At 38.3% G+C, this 14,219-nt stretch overlaps 2 protein-coding genes across 2 annotated transcripts in view; one reads left to right on the top strand and one right to left on the bottom strand.

The window, feature by feature from the left end:
• The window catches only part of LOC104965354 (uncharacterized), a 34,726-nt gene that overhangs the window by 17,005 nt on the left and 3,502 nt on the right, over positions 1 to 14,219 (top strand). The window contains exons 5-7 of the mRNA XM_010794309.1: positions 10,075 to 10,269; positions 11,711 to 11,791; positions 12,769 to 12,881. Coding sequence (XP_010792611.1) covers positions 10,075 to 10,269; positions 11,711 to 11,791; positions 12,769 to 12,881 — 389 coding nt within the window. The remainder of the gene's footprint in view (positions 1 to 10,074; positions 10,270 to 11,710; positions 11,792 to 12,768; positions 12,882 to 14,219) is intronic.
• Positions 193 to 6,528, bottom strand: LOC104964847 (lysosomal thioesterase PPT2-like). The gene is made up of 8 exons (XM_010793732.1): positions 6,165 to 6,528; positions 4,911 to 5,064; positions 3,041 to 3,136; positions 2,425 to 2,532; positions 2,223 to 2,306; positions 2,048 to 2,132; positions 1,218 to 1,272; positions 193 to 1,053 (listed from the first exon to the last, which is right to left on the bottom strand). Exons 1-8 carry the CDS (start codon positions 6,315 to 6,317, stop codon positions 910 to 912), a joined length of 879 nt encoding a protein of 292 aa, XP_010792034.1. The 5' UTR covers positions 6,318 to 6,528; the 3' UTR covers positions 193 to 909.

Here is a 14,219-nt window from a genome sequence, read left to right as displayed (position 1 = left end):
GACAATGTCATAAATGGATACAAATGTTAATAGTTTGATAAGACAATAATGTACTGGATTCTCCTGTAGATGTGGGACCCGTCACCAGCGCAAATGACGCCTGGAACACAATACAATGTAAAGTTATATAGCTTGGGCAGAAGTTTGAAAAAACAAACATACAAATAACACTTAAGAGATTGGTGCTCAAACACTTCTTTATTTAATACAGATACAACATTTCAGATCTACTTAAAGTATCAGTTAACACCAAGTCACATAAGACAGAAATATATCACTAAGCTGCACTCTGTGGGTTGAGACTCGATATTATTCCTCAAAGTTTAACCCCAAAGAGTTGAGGTCAAATGAGTGTTCACCACTGTGTGAATTCACTCTGTACCAGAAACTTCCACCAGAGGTCAGAGATTGATCGCTCATGGCTCATAAATTGCCACGATGCATGGCCTGCTTCAGACTGACTTTTACCTGCATGAAAGACCATTTGAGCATGATCAAAACAAATTGAATTTCGATGTATCCTTTTGGTTTAAGTTTTAATGGAAAACCTAATAAAAAAGGTTAATTAGACAAATGTACCCTGGACTATTTCTAGGAGAAAGTCCTCAGAATTTGGTATATTTAATCGAAATATGTACCTGGTAAAGAAGTGAACTATAACTGCAATCTTAATATTTAAACATTGGTTAATTGACCTCATTATTAAAATACATTATTGGAACCTACAACATTAAAATATAGAACCATTGTCTCTTTTCCCACAGCCATAAAGGAAATAAGAATTGAAGCTTTAAAATGATTTTATTTTGGTTTAGTCTTTTATGAAAATCATATACATGAAATACAGTTTAGATTATATACTCTATTTTTGTTAAATAATAGCTTGCATTAACATGTCTCACTATGTTTTCAAGTGAGCCACTTCTCTATGCAGCTCCTGAACACGGTGTAGTTTGAGTGCCACTGAATGTGTTTCACTCCAGAGTGAATGCACATCGACACGTCGCCACGAGCGTTTAGCGTCTTCAACCCAAATGTATCTTTTCTGTAAAACTTTCAAAAGGAGAGAGGAAGAGAGGGGAGGGTTATTATTACGAAAAAGGAAGAGAGAGATCTCTACAATAATGCAGAGGGCCCAGAGGGTAAAAATGAAGTGGTGCTTTCAGTCAGTATAGAAGTGATACAATGGTGTATGCATACATCACTTTGTAACTTACCTCCTGGTTCCTCATTTCTACAATGGTTTCGTTGCTGTCATAGAATCCGAAGTGGCTGTGTGGAAAAAAAGGTAACAGTCATTCCAGGTGAAGACTTCTAGAAACCGATGCTGCATTTTTGACCAACATTTCACCCAACACACCTTTTGACTCTGTTAGAAACCATTTCATTGTTTGGCACCTCAATATGTTTCTAAGCAAAGGGTGTTTCTACCACAGGAGATTTTGGGGAAAATGTGGCACTCACAGGCACACGTTTTCAAAAATAAAAAAGTGTATTCATTTTAAAGCTAGCATTCCCCTAAAAAATTGGCATGATAAAATAATTAAAAGGACAATTGCAATATCAGGTCTCCATTAAAAAAACAACGTTCATATTGGCATGCATGTGTGTATTCAAGTTGTAATTGTTATAAAGACTTTAATGCCATAAAAAACATTTTATTTAATTTGCAAAATGCAGGAAAAAGCAAACACATAATTAATGGTTGGGGTTTTTTCAGATATCAGTTAGCCTTTTTCAGATTTTAAATAAAGTTTTATTTATAGCATTTAATGCTATAGCAAAGATTTTATTGTTTTTGTTCATTTTTTATTCATGTTTTCTTCCTGTGTTTTGCTGATTTTTTTATTAATGTAAACAACCCAATAACCATCTTTTAGTATGTTTGTATTTTAGCATGTTGTCATTGTTAGAGAAAATATATACCAGGACATTATGTTAAGAATGCTAATATATTCAACTAATCTAAATAATTATTTGTATTTTTCCCAAACATTCAAAAATTAAGGAGAATAAACTGAAGAACAAATTGTAAATTTGATGAAACCTTGACTGCCATGGTGTGATGACGCCATCGTCTGGGCCTCCAATCAGCACAAGCTTCTTGATGCGCAGGAAGTTTTCCCTCCATGCTGAGAAGGTCAAATGTAGAAATGCATGTCTGTAAATTTTTACTGCACGTGCAAAAGTATACAGTTAATTTTATTAATTCATTTCACTACCTTTAATTTTGCCGTGACGTCTGTCCCCGTTGAGCAACGCCAGAAAGCTGTTGCTCTGCAGGTAGCGGGACCTATGGTGAGGGTCTGTGGAGAAATTATTCATAGATATATGTATTGTCTTTTCAACAGGGAATATAATACTAGGTGCTGGTTCTCCTCAGTTAAGCTTAAATTGTTCTGCTTTTCAAATCATCATGCTCACCGTTCCAGTAGTCGCAGATAGACACTTTCTGTCCCACTCTGTTGTAGCAAATACGAAACACAGTCTTCTTCACGAAGTCAGGAAATACCCGCTTCAGGTAGTCTGTGTCTGTGGAGTAAAGAAGTGTTTGGAAATTAAGAACAGGGGTTTCTGAGACTTTGGGCCTCCCTTTAGACAGAGCTTGGAAAAAGGTGCTCCCTGACCCCTTTACTTTCTTAGTTTCACTCAATAAATGCATGTCCATTGGATCAAAAATCATTATTTGAACTATAACTGTCAACAATTGAGCCAAAATAGCCTAATATTGTTGTTAAATATAACATCCGATTAGATAGAAAAGGTCTATCCTTAGGCAGTTATTTGTTTCTGTTTTGGCAAAGTAGAAATCACCCAAACTGTAAATGAACCGTCTCTTTAACAAATAACTGGTGGCATAGTGTTTTCCATTCACTGAGAATCTGCTCCTCCCACTTTGAAAACCCCTGCTTTAGGATCTAAGACCAATCATTACTGTTACAAGTTCTAGTGAATTAACTAATAGTCCTAAAATGTCATTATTACCTTGAGGACAAGGGTTATACAGACAGGATTAAAACTCAAAATGAAGCTCCCTTACTTCCATACTGCCCGGCCTGTGGGGACGACAGTGAAATGAAGGTGTGCACTTTGTGACCTGGAGCCATGGAGAGGAGTGCTCGACAAATTAAACCACCTTTAAAAGAAAAGGAGAGGACACAACATCAAGCCAATGCTGACAAACAAGTTTAGAGTATAAGATTTGATGCAGTTATTCTTTTAATTTCTCTAAAATGCATCTCTCATAAGGGTTGGAACGTTATGACTGATTACTAAGTTGGTGCCTTCCACTGCAGGTGTTTCATCAGGTTCTAGCAAAACTGGATATTTTGTTCTACTATCCTTAATGGCTAGTGGTTGTGAGGCTGTACTTAGAAGAAATGTATATTAATGTAGGCCTAAAACCATATATGTATGTTATCCATCCATCTTACTATCTCCTCCATTAGGGCTTTTGGATCACAGCAGACCATTTAACTATATGAAACCTGCTCTTTGAGGAGAAAACATACAGAAAATGTAAGTGTTTGCTTATTTTTACATTTGAACTAATGCTAACCAAAGCATGCTAACACTTTAAAATGAGTACAATGTTGACCATGTTCACTATCGTAGTATCCCGAGTACCTGCGGATCCTGGATCAAGACCATCCAGTCGATCACAGCCCAACAGAGTCACATTGTTTTCAACATAAACAATAATACCTTCTTACCCGTATTTGTGGTTTTATTGTGTGTTTTATGTAATTTAATAATTTTAATCTAAATGTTTTCACATCAAGCATCAGCATGCGAACATTTGCTAACTAGCAATAAACACAAACAAAGCTGATGCTGAGGGGAATGATAGTATTTTTTGCAAGGTATTGGTTTATATATCATTGGAAACTCATATACATAATGATTGACGGTTTGTTTCTTGTTAAGACATTTAACTAAAACCTATTGGTGGCATTAGAGGAAAGTCAAATAATTTTCAAAGTCATCATCGGAATAAAATAGATTGTTTGCCTATACTGTATGTTTGAGATATTTTGCAGGGTACGTAAACACTTTGAACTGCTGGAAAGTGGACCAAAGTCTATAGAATATAACCTCTCTGGAGCATAGTTCTCTACTAAACGTAATGACATCCATCAATAATAGTTGGTTAAAGGTTTTCTTAAAAGCTAAACTATGAGCTACTTCAGTAGAAAAAAGGTGCTTATTTCGGTATGCCCGAAATAAGGAAGTAAGAGTTGACATGATGTTGTTCCTCAACTTCATGTGTGTTTGTGCAGGTCAGGTTTCTTTTGAACATATGGGTTAAATATTGCATTGCATTGCACAGCTGTGTGTCTCTGTTTAGTCTTTGTTCATGAACGTTTGCCCACATATGTATACTGTTCTGCTATATGCGTATGTGTGTGTGTGTGTGTGTGTGTGTGTGTGTGTGTGTGTGTGTGTGTGTGTGACCTTGTCAAAGGCAAATCAGATCATCAAGGTCATGCAATCAATAACCTTCTAGCGGCATTGTTTTTTGCAACTTTGTTAACTTAATATTCTTACATATACTCATGATGGATATTTGGTTGAATTGACACTCTGTTCTCTTTTGCTCTGTGAGATTGTCCTTGCACAGATTATAACACCCAAAGTTGTTCCACATTATCTTGGTCTCTGTCAGACTGACTGATGACTCTCTTTACACTGAAGCAGTCCAATACTAAAGTCAAGACCCCAAATCCTGCTGATGTACATTTGTCTTAAAATAAACCTAGTTAAGATACAAAATAAACAGCTTTGAAACACATTGCTAGTTCTTAGGGTAGCATTACAGATGAAAAGTAGACTTTTGTCAGATGTAGATGCTTAAGAGACATTTTCCTATATGGCTAAATAGTGTATGTTGTTTGATGCAGTGTTAGGACCTTGTGAGAAGCACAGAAGATGGACGCCATCAGGAGCCTTTTGCATGATGTCGTCGAAGTCTTTACTGAAACCTTGCACCTGCATCCACATGGGCTTCAGACTGGACAGGTTGTCATACAAGTCAATCACCTTCACCTCAGTGCCTGGATGCACCTAGGAGTACAATCATTTAAAGGAAGTTACAAAACCCTGGTTAACACAGAATAAATCAACAGTCAGCAAACTACCAGTCTGATTTCTGTTTATGTTATTATTCGATTCAGTCAGGTGGGGTCATGTCAGGCAGTGGCTCAGTCACTAGGGGCTTGGACTGGGAGCTGTAGGGTTCGCCGGTTCAAGTCCCCGACCAGACCTAAAAAATATGGAGTGTGGACTGCTACTTGGGGAGGTCCCAGTTCACCTCCTGCCCTGCCGTGGTGCCCTTGAGCAAGGCATCGGACACCCCCCTTCCCCCCTCACTCCCATTGCTCCCCGGGCGCTGTACAATAGCTGCCCACTGCTCTTATACTAGACTCCTGGTACTAGGATGGGTTAAATGCAGAGAACACCTTTCACTGTGTGTGCTGTGTGCTCTGCATGTGTGACCATTAAAAGAGGGTTTCATCCATCCCAATTATATTCTAATTCTTCTAAAACAAAACTGATCTGGAGAAATAAGATATGACAGAGAGCAAGAAATCCTAACATTAAAACGGCTTGCTGATTTTCACTCTTCTTGAAATCTGACTGCCTTTAGAATAATCTGCATCGCTATACTGTAGATATTAAGCCTGAAATAAGTTTAATAAATTATTTTGGGTTGAGTTGGATGTTTGACCGGTCCATTCAAATAATTCAACTGCTGGTGCCTCACTGATGGAACAAATATCATGTTTTATAAATAGTTTTGTTAAATAAATGGTATACTTTGAAGATGCACTTGATGTTATTTAATAATGAATAGTGAATTTTGTCACCAATTTATGCAGATTCAGACTTTTGATACACAAAATAACCATCTCATGATGATGTATTATTTTGTTAATTACAAAGTAGTTAAAAGCACTTTTACAAGCTGCAAATAGAGGCTTACAAGTTAATGCCTCACTATTTTAATACATTAATATATCCTTTACATATAAACATTTCCTAGGGTATTGGTTTCTATGTTCTGCTCTTTTGTTTTGTTTTTTGAAGGTCTGAGCTTTTTCTGTCTTTCAGAAGTCTCTCCCTAAATTAAACACTTTTCACATTTAGCTTTTGGAAACCCCTACCTTGTTTATGTAACGAAACATCGTTTGGAACTCTTTCGGCCCATCGAACAGGCCATGCACGATGATGACAGGCTTGTACCCGTTGATGCAGACTCCTGTCAGCAGCAGCAGAAGAGGCACCGGGGAATCTCGGATCATCTGCGGGGTCTTCATCTCTCCTTCTGGCCACTGACGAGCCCTCTGTCCGGGCTGAGGATCGAGTGAGGGGCCGCAGGAGGAGATGATGTCTTTAAACGTCCTGATGAGGAACTTTAAAGATATTTCAACTTTTGATTTTAGACTTGGAGAGCATCAGCGCACTTCCTCATAATCATACTGAAATAGTGTGTCGTTTTTTCCGAAGGTGGTTATCACATCCGTTTTAAGTCTCTCCGTTACGTAGTGCTGAGGACTCACCCATCTTTTAGATCGACTTTAAGCAGTATTATAGCGTGACGTTTGGTCATTAAAACATAATATGATTATACTTCTAATATTATACTTCTGGTCTACTTCTAATTAAAGTGGTGTAAGCATGCACGATAATGCATCAATAACTGCAATGCCATATCATTCTGAAATTGTTCATTTTTGCATACTGACTTATTTTGCTTGAGGTAGGCTAGGTATTTTAATGCTAAGACTTTTGTTCTTCAAGTTTTGAATGCAATAATTCTACAGTAGACTGTTGTACATTTTCTTTATAATTTATAAGTAGCGTACTTGGATTACAAATTGTATATTGAGTGGCCCACAACCTTTACAGTTATAATGTAGTCCAGTCGGGGTGCCCAACCAGTCGATCGCGATCGACCGGTCGACCGCGGGGAGATTCCCAGTCGATCGAGAGATGTGTCTAAAAATAGAACAACAATATTCAGTTTTATCGTTAATTTCCTATAACATAATCTTCCTGTGCCAGAACAATGCACATGAACGCATCAGAGCTTTGTGATTGGCGTGACCCCATGTATCGGGGCGTGGCTGGTGGGCAGTGGGCACTAGTTTGCTGACGTTGTCCGTGTCAACAGGAGGGACAGTACGCACACACACAAGTCCGCAATCATGGCAGAAGCAAAAAAGCCCAAAATATATAATTTTCACTCCGAGTGGGAGGATGATTATTTTTGTATCTATTCCAATTCAAAGTCCATCTGTCTCATCTGCAATGCGATCGTGGCTTTATCAAAGAAGGGTCATTTAGGAGCGGCATTTCAAAACAGTGCACAAACGCTACCAGACGGAATTCCCTCCTGATTCTGCCCTACGCTCTTCTGTTCGTTGCGTGCATATGTAACAGAGTGAAACATGTGAATACATCATTTTGAGTTTATGAATGATTAATTCATAATAAGTTGTGAATTTTAAGAGATGCGATTGAATCATTTAATAGTTTTGTTTCCCGTGGGAACAACGTCCCGTTGCACGTCTTTGTTTACTTCCGGTATGTATTTTCCACCCTCCGTGGACTAGCCATCTGGAGAATCACAGAACGGCCGGTTGCCAAGGGCCGGTCGCCAAGGGCCGGCTCGATTCGCTGACGGCCGTTTAATGTTTTTAAATGGCATAATTTTTCCTTGCAGCTTCCCCCCCCCCCCTCTATTTGGACTGGTAGATCTCGGCAGGCTGGCAACTTTAAAAGTAGCTCTTGGTTCAAAAAAGGTTGGGCACCCCTGTCTTAAAGGCTTCGGAATTCCCCCATTGTAGTTCAAAAACTGTAAAGACTAGGGCCCCCAAACAGCNCTACAACCTCCAATTCCCCTTGTCTCCACGGCATAACAGAATGGACTTATAAAGCCAATGTTTTGACCACTTAGGTGAACTTAGTTTACACTTTGTAAAACACTATTAACCCGATAATCTTATTTGTAAACTACTAACCTAACTAACTAACTAACTAAACTATAAACTACAAAAGAGACATTTTATTTCCAGTTTGACAAAAAGTACTTTCAATTATATTGGTAAACCCAATGTTTTTTTTCCATAAAAAATAGTAATTAAACATGGAATCCGAGGTTGAGAGAGTTTAATCGGGAGATCAAGGTTTTTTGGGGTCCACCTGTTTTGGTAATTGTTACCGTTAGTTGTTCTGATACCAGGTATGAATAGTCTGATCTCCTTATTCGTCTGTAATGTTATCGATGTTAACGTTTGTAAGACAAATACCCCTAATACTAGATAATGACAAAATTTTAGGCTCCCACTTGTCGAAAAACTTCCAGAGAAAACCCCACAGTTTAAAGGGGAACATGGGAGAAACCTCAGGGAGAGCAACAGAGGAGGGACCCCTCTCCCAGGACGGACGGACGTACAATACATGCCGTGTGTAAATTGAAAAGATAATACATTTACAACATATGTAGTCCAAATGCTTGGAACAACACCCAAACCAAACAACACTGGGATTGAGACCTGTCATCACAAGGTAGCCTTGCCCCAAAGCATACCCTGCTTTATTATTTATTTCACTCTGAATGGGTCTATCATTTACAAAAGCAAACATCATGCTGTATTAAAGAAGACACATGTCCGCAGATCACACACATGTCTCTTTTGAAATAAATTGTAGATTTATTTTGATGATCACCTGACTTTTTATCTTGCTCCATTATCATTTTCACATTTGTATTTAGTCACTAGTGCAACACTTTAAGTGTCACATCAGCCTTAGCTGTAGCTTGTGTTAATTAGCAGCATGCAAACACATTAAACTACAATGATAGCATTGTAAACATTATACATGCTATGCTAAGCATTTAGCTCAAAGCTCTACAGTGCCTAAGTACAGCTTTACATTGGCTGTAAATGTAGTTCTTGTTCTTCTGTGTTCTTTGTGAAACCAAAGTTGACCATTGAACCCTTCGAGCTTTCTTCCCTAGTTGCCCTGTGTTATTAATTACTGTTTGCTCTGGTGTGATTTTGTCTGACTCATTCACAGTGTGAGGAAGTGTGCGAAGCAAAGCCCTGGGACTGTGGGTTTTGTTGGCTTGTTCCTCACGCTGAGACATCCAAATGAGAGACTCACTTGTTCAGGAAGTGTTCTTTGCTCTTTGGAATACAACTCTCAGCTGTTGAACTGTCACTTTCTTTCTGTCGGCCCAAGAGCCATGACAAGAATTGTCACACTGCTCTTGATAGCATCAATGAAAGTCAGCATCATGTCGATTTTTAAGTAACTGAACTCAGAGGCCTTGTTTCTGTTATCCAGAAGCCAGAAAAGTAGTTCTATTTCAGCTCAGTGTGACATAACATGCTTACTTTATTATTATCACAGGATAATTCAGACGTAGGATGTGTTGCCCTTTGAAGGGGGTTAATTGGGAAGCGATAACAAGCCAGCAAAAGAGATGTGTGAAGTGTATAATCATGCCAAAGCTAGTGTTTGAATATCAAATGATTTGCTTACATTTAATGAATGTACAGTATAGGCTTTGTTTACTACTCTGTATATATTACCTCACATCTCTCCCTCCATACTGTATGTCTTTGAATCCTCTTTTATATTCCTCTATCCGCTCACCATTCATCTTATATTTTAAAATACAGTTGTACTTATTAGATGTTTATTTTTGTACAATCTACTTTCTCTTGATCGGCTTTGCACTTTTCGTCTCCACTATTCTTTTCTTGAAGTGCTGGAAACTCACGGTGCTGCACAGATCAGATTTTAGTAATATTACACTATTTATATACCGCAGTTATTAGTTTTATTATTGTATCACCATCATTCTTTTGTCCTCTTTTAATGCCCTTCTGTCTTTCCTTTTCAATTATTTAGACAAATATCATTTTTTCTTCTTTCCACTCCTCGACCAAAACATTTCTTAATTTCCCTTTCTTTCCATAATATCCTGTTTTGTCCAATTTATTTGTGTCACTACTTCTGCCCTGTGCTCACCCTCTCAACCCCCACCTGCTGTCTTCTCAGCAGGGACAAGGCCCGTCTGGCGACAGATTCGGAGCTGGACCAGGACCTCAGTGAGCGGCTGGGTCTGGGCAGCAGTGAGACCCTCACCAATGGCAGCCACCGTGCTGACGTGGCAGCCGCCAGGCGCCTGGCCAAACGTCTCTTCAACTTGGACGGCTTCAGGAAGTCCGATGTGGCGCGGCACCTCAGCAAGAAGTGAGCTACTTTATGATCTTATTGGGTTGTATCATGAATGCTTATGTAAATGGTTAATCGACTGCTTTTAAATAGCGTTTTATTCTGTCTTACGACCCCATTAACAACATTTACAAGTCGTTAATACAGAGCAATGTGCCACTTGCGGAAGCTAACATTCACACATCATTGGCCATTTCATGCCATGTATTTGAATAAAGTATAAAGAAAATCCTAACTTTATACAATTTAGTCTGTCCATCTTGACACGGCTGGCTCACAAAACTTAAACCAAGCTATCAAACTGGAAGAAGTAGTTCTAGAATTAAACAGGATTCAGCAGTGGCATAGCCTATTTCCTGAATCAAACGTTTTCAGAATTTCTTTGTGGATGGTTTGGACGGAAAGTTTATGAACAGGGCTCTGCCACAATCAGATAACCACGGACCAATCAGGTGTTTTTCATGATAGGGTATGTCAACGCTTGAGCGTCCCATCGATTGGAGAAGCTTATCTTATAGCTTCCTTGTCTGATATGTGTGCTTGTTTTGTTGCGTACGACCCCTTTTTTTTTGCTATCCTGCATTATGTAATAATATTGTTTTGCACTTTTAAAAACGGATAGGGTGTCTGCCGCCCCAACACAAACTGGAAGCTGATTCCACTAAAGAGGATCTTGATAGCAAAAGGCTCTGGCTCCCATTGTACTTTACTTAGAGACTCTAGGAACAACCAATCCCCTGCATTATTGGAACGCAATGCCCTAGTGGGACAGTAGGGTATAATGAGCTCTTTAAGATAGGATGGTGCCTGCCCATTAAAGGCTTTGTAGGTGAGGAGAAGAATAATTTAATTGATATCCTGTGTTGTATAGGGAGACAGTACAAAGCAGCCAAGACAGGAGTAATATGGTCCCTTTGGTCAATACGCGTGCTGCAGCATTTTGAATCAGCTGAAGCTAATGGCACTCTTCTTATCCTAAATGCTAACTCTGGTACTCTGAAACTGTAGGCTTCTTTCTGCTGCATTCTATGTTTATTTAATGATTGAATACTGTTGCACATTCCTATACATTCTGACTGTATGCCACTCTACATTCTGCCGATAAAGATTTGTGTTTCACTGCATCTGCATTCCTGCAGCGATGCTCCGCTCGATCAGCCCGTCAGTCTGTCAGCTGTTTGCTCACTGATGAGAAAACATGTTGGATTAAAGGGTTTTCCTCACTGACAGATGCACCCTGGGAATCTCCTCCTATTGTTTCTGTCCGGTCTGCATCTCCGGCTGACTGACCGACAACACAAACTGAGGCCATTCACTGAGCTTAGAAAGATTAGAAAGAATTTGGATGATTCATTGACACTTTGTGCTTTTATAGACACTGCATTTGGTTTTTGTTGTCTTTATTTTGTTATATTTTCTACTAAGTATGTAATATTATCTCTTGTCTGTCTGTCTACAGTAATGACTTCAGCCGAATGGTTGCAGAAGAGTATCTGAGCTTCTTCGACTTTGCGGGCCTCGCTATTGACCAGGCATTGCGGTGAGAACACATTACTGGATATTTAAAAACACTTATAATTACATTACATATCAATAAATGTTATGTATTAAGTCAGTGCCAGTCTGTTTTTCATAAAACTGTTTGTTAAATCTTAAATTATTGTCTGGCAAATAACCAGCCATTGAAATGTTATTGCACTCCCTCCAAAATAAGATATTCCAATGATTTAATGATTATTTTAGACTATGATGGTGGTCTTGATGTGTGTTATCTCCCTATGAAAAGATGTTGATGATTATGGCTTTGATTTGATCTCATTTGAATTAAAAGTCTTCAGTGTTTTTTGTTTGCATGTAGTAAATGCTCTCCACTGTAAAGCGCTGCTCTCTAAAGGGCAGCTTTGGTGTTGCATTCAGAGTAAAATGACAGTGTGTACAGTTCCTACAGCCAGAAGACAGTGTGTATTGTGTAACAGAGGTTTATACTGTAGTCATTTTATTTTATTTACTCAGATATTTGTTATGCTAATCATGCTGCTTCTATTTTTTCTACTCCACTTTATTTTAAGGCAGTTTAACACATTGAAGTAGAAAATAACTGTTATCCCTGGGCTAATTCCACTATCATGTGTTTTAAATCAGTTTTTTTCCTATTAGAAAACAAAGGTACATTTATTTTAAATGTTAATGTTGAAGGAGGTTGAGGTGGAGTTCATTCCCTTAGTTTTATCTTAGTAGGTAGTTTCTATTCTAAGACTGATCATGTTTTATCAGTTGTAAATAACAAAAAGCAAGGACAGCTGTATGATAAATATAATAAAGTTGAACACGCTATATTTCCCTCTTACATGTAGTAAATACGTTTAAAGTAAATACAAAACATGAGTAAATATACTAAGGTACCTTCTATCTCTGGCAACTTATTACATTTAATTACATAAAAGTGATGATCACTCTTTGCAGAGGTATTCACATAGAAACTAAGGAACCTGACTGATGTTGTGTTTGTGTGTGCAGGACTTTCCTCCGGCAGTTTGCCCTGATGGGGGAGACTCAGGAGAGGGAGAGGGTGCTGGCACACTTTTCTAAGCGTTATTTGGACTGCAACCCAAAAGTCATACCATCAGAGGGTGAGTCGTACTCATAGGTCGTACTGCAGAGGAGTGTTTCTAAGTATCAGCAATAAAAAAATAAAAAATCTGGAACTTTAATACACCCACCCAGCCATCGTTAAAGCGGCAATAAGACATATTTTATAATAACAGTTTATCAACTGACAAGTGAAATCTGTGGAAGCCCATTGGTGACTTAATACAAATGGTTATGCATACAAAATGATATTGTAATTTTATAATAGCATTATAAGTTTCCATATATGTGTGTTATTTAAGTGGATATGCTAATGCATGAAGCTCACACCGGCACAACCCCTAAGCTGTTCTAAAATCACTGTAAAGCATGGCCCCCAAACGTTGGAATAATGATTTTATCCATTGTTCAACGTGGTACGACTTAAACAAATCAAATGAGAAAATTGATTTTATATTTATAAATGTTTAAAAATTGCATTAATCAACTAAAAACTGTTTTTTTGTGCAATAACTTGGGCACTAGAATGATTAAAATCCTGTATCAGTTGCCCATTAATTACCTAGATTGTGACAGCCCCCCACAGTCTAATTCGCCCTTTGGAGCTACTCCAAAAGTAAAAGGCTAGAAGGAAAGCTAACGACTGGGCCTGAAACTCTGATTGTGGGTGACTCTGCTGTAAGAGATGTAAAAAGTCTGTGTAGTAAGAACAACACCAAAGTACTCTGTTTTCCCAAGGATATGGACTCTGACTTGGCTGAGAAGATCCTGCATATTGGGACGGAACATCCGAATGTGAAGAATGTGGTAGTGGTACTGCATATTGGAACAAATGATGTTGTGAAACAACAGTCAGAAGTGCTGAAAGAAGACTTTAAAGGTCACATGTCATGCTTTTCCGGTTATTACCCGTCCCCTTGTGTGTTATGAAGGTTTTTCTGCATGTAAACAGTGTGCAGAGTCAAAACCCATTTCATACAACAATATTATGTCACAATGTTACACAATTCTGTGTCACAGACAATTTGAACCCAAACTGTGATCCTCTTTCTACACCAAACCAAGTACCGTATAAGTTGAAAGCTCATGACACGTATCAGAAACTTGCATTAACCGTCTTAACTGGCATAGGGATGGAAAATGATGAGATTTATTTTCATACATCTATTAGACGAAATTTTACTGTACCCCACATCTATAACTTCAATACAAGGTGGTAAGTGGCTAGACTACTACTGAATACACTTGCGTTACAATAGTATTGACTATCCTTTTACCGTTTTGATTCTTTTAATGTGGGTCTAAAATATTCTTTCTGTCAACTTCTTATCAACCTTAAACTCAATTAATACGTGAGACTGTCTCCTTAATCCTTTATA

Source organism: Notothenia coriiceps, unplaced genomic scaffold (genome assembly GCF_000735185.1).
Source record: "Notothenia coriiceps isolate Sejong01 unplaced genomic scaffold, NC01 NC01_scaffold00037244, whole genome shotgun sequence".
NCBI classification, from domain to species: Eukaryota; Metazoa; Chordata; class Actinopteri; order Perciformes; family Nototheniidae; genus Notothenia; species Notothenia coriiceps.
Note: the sequence above shows the minus strand (reverse complement) of the source record. Positions and strands in the feature narration are given on the sequence as shown.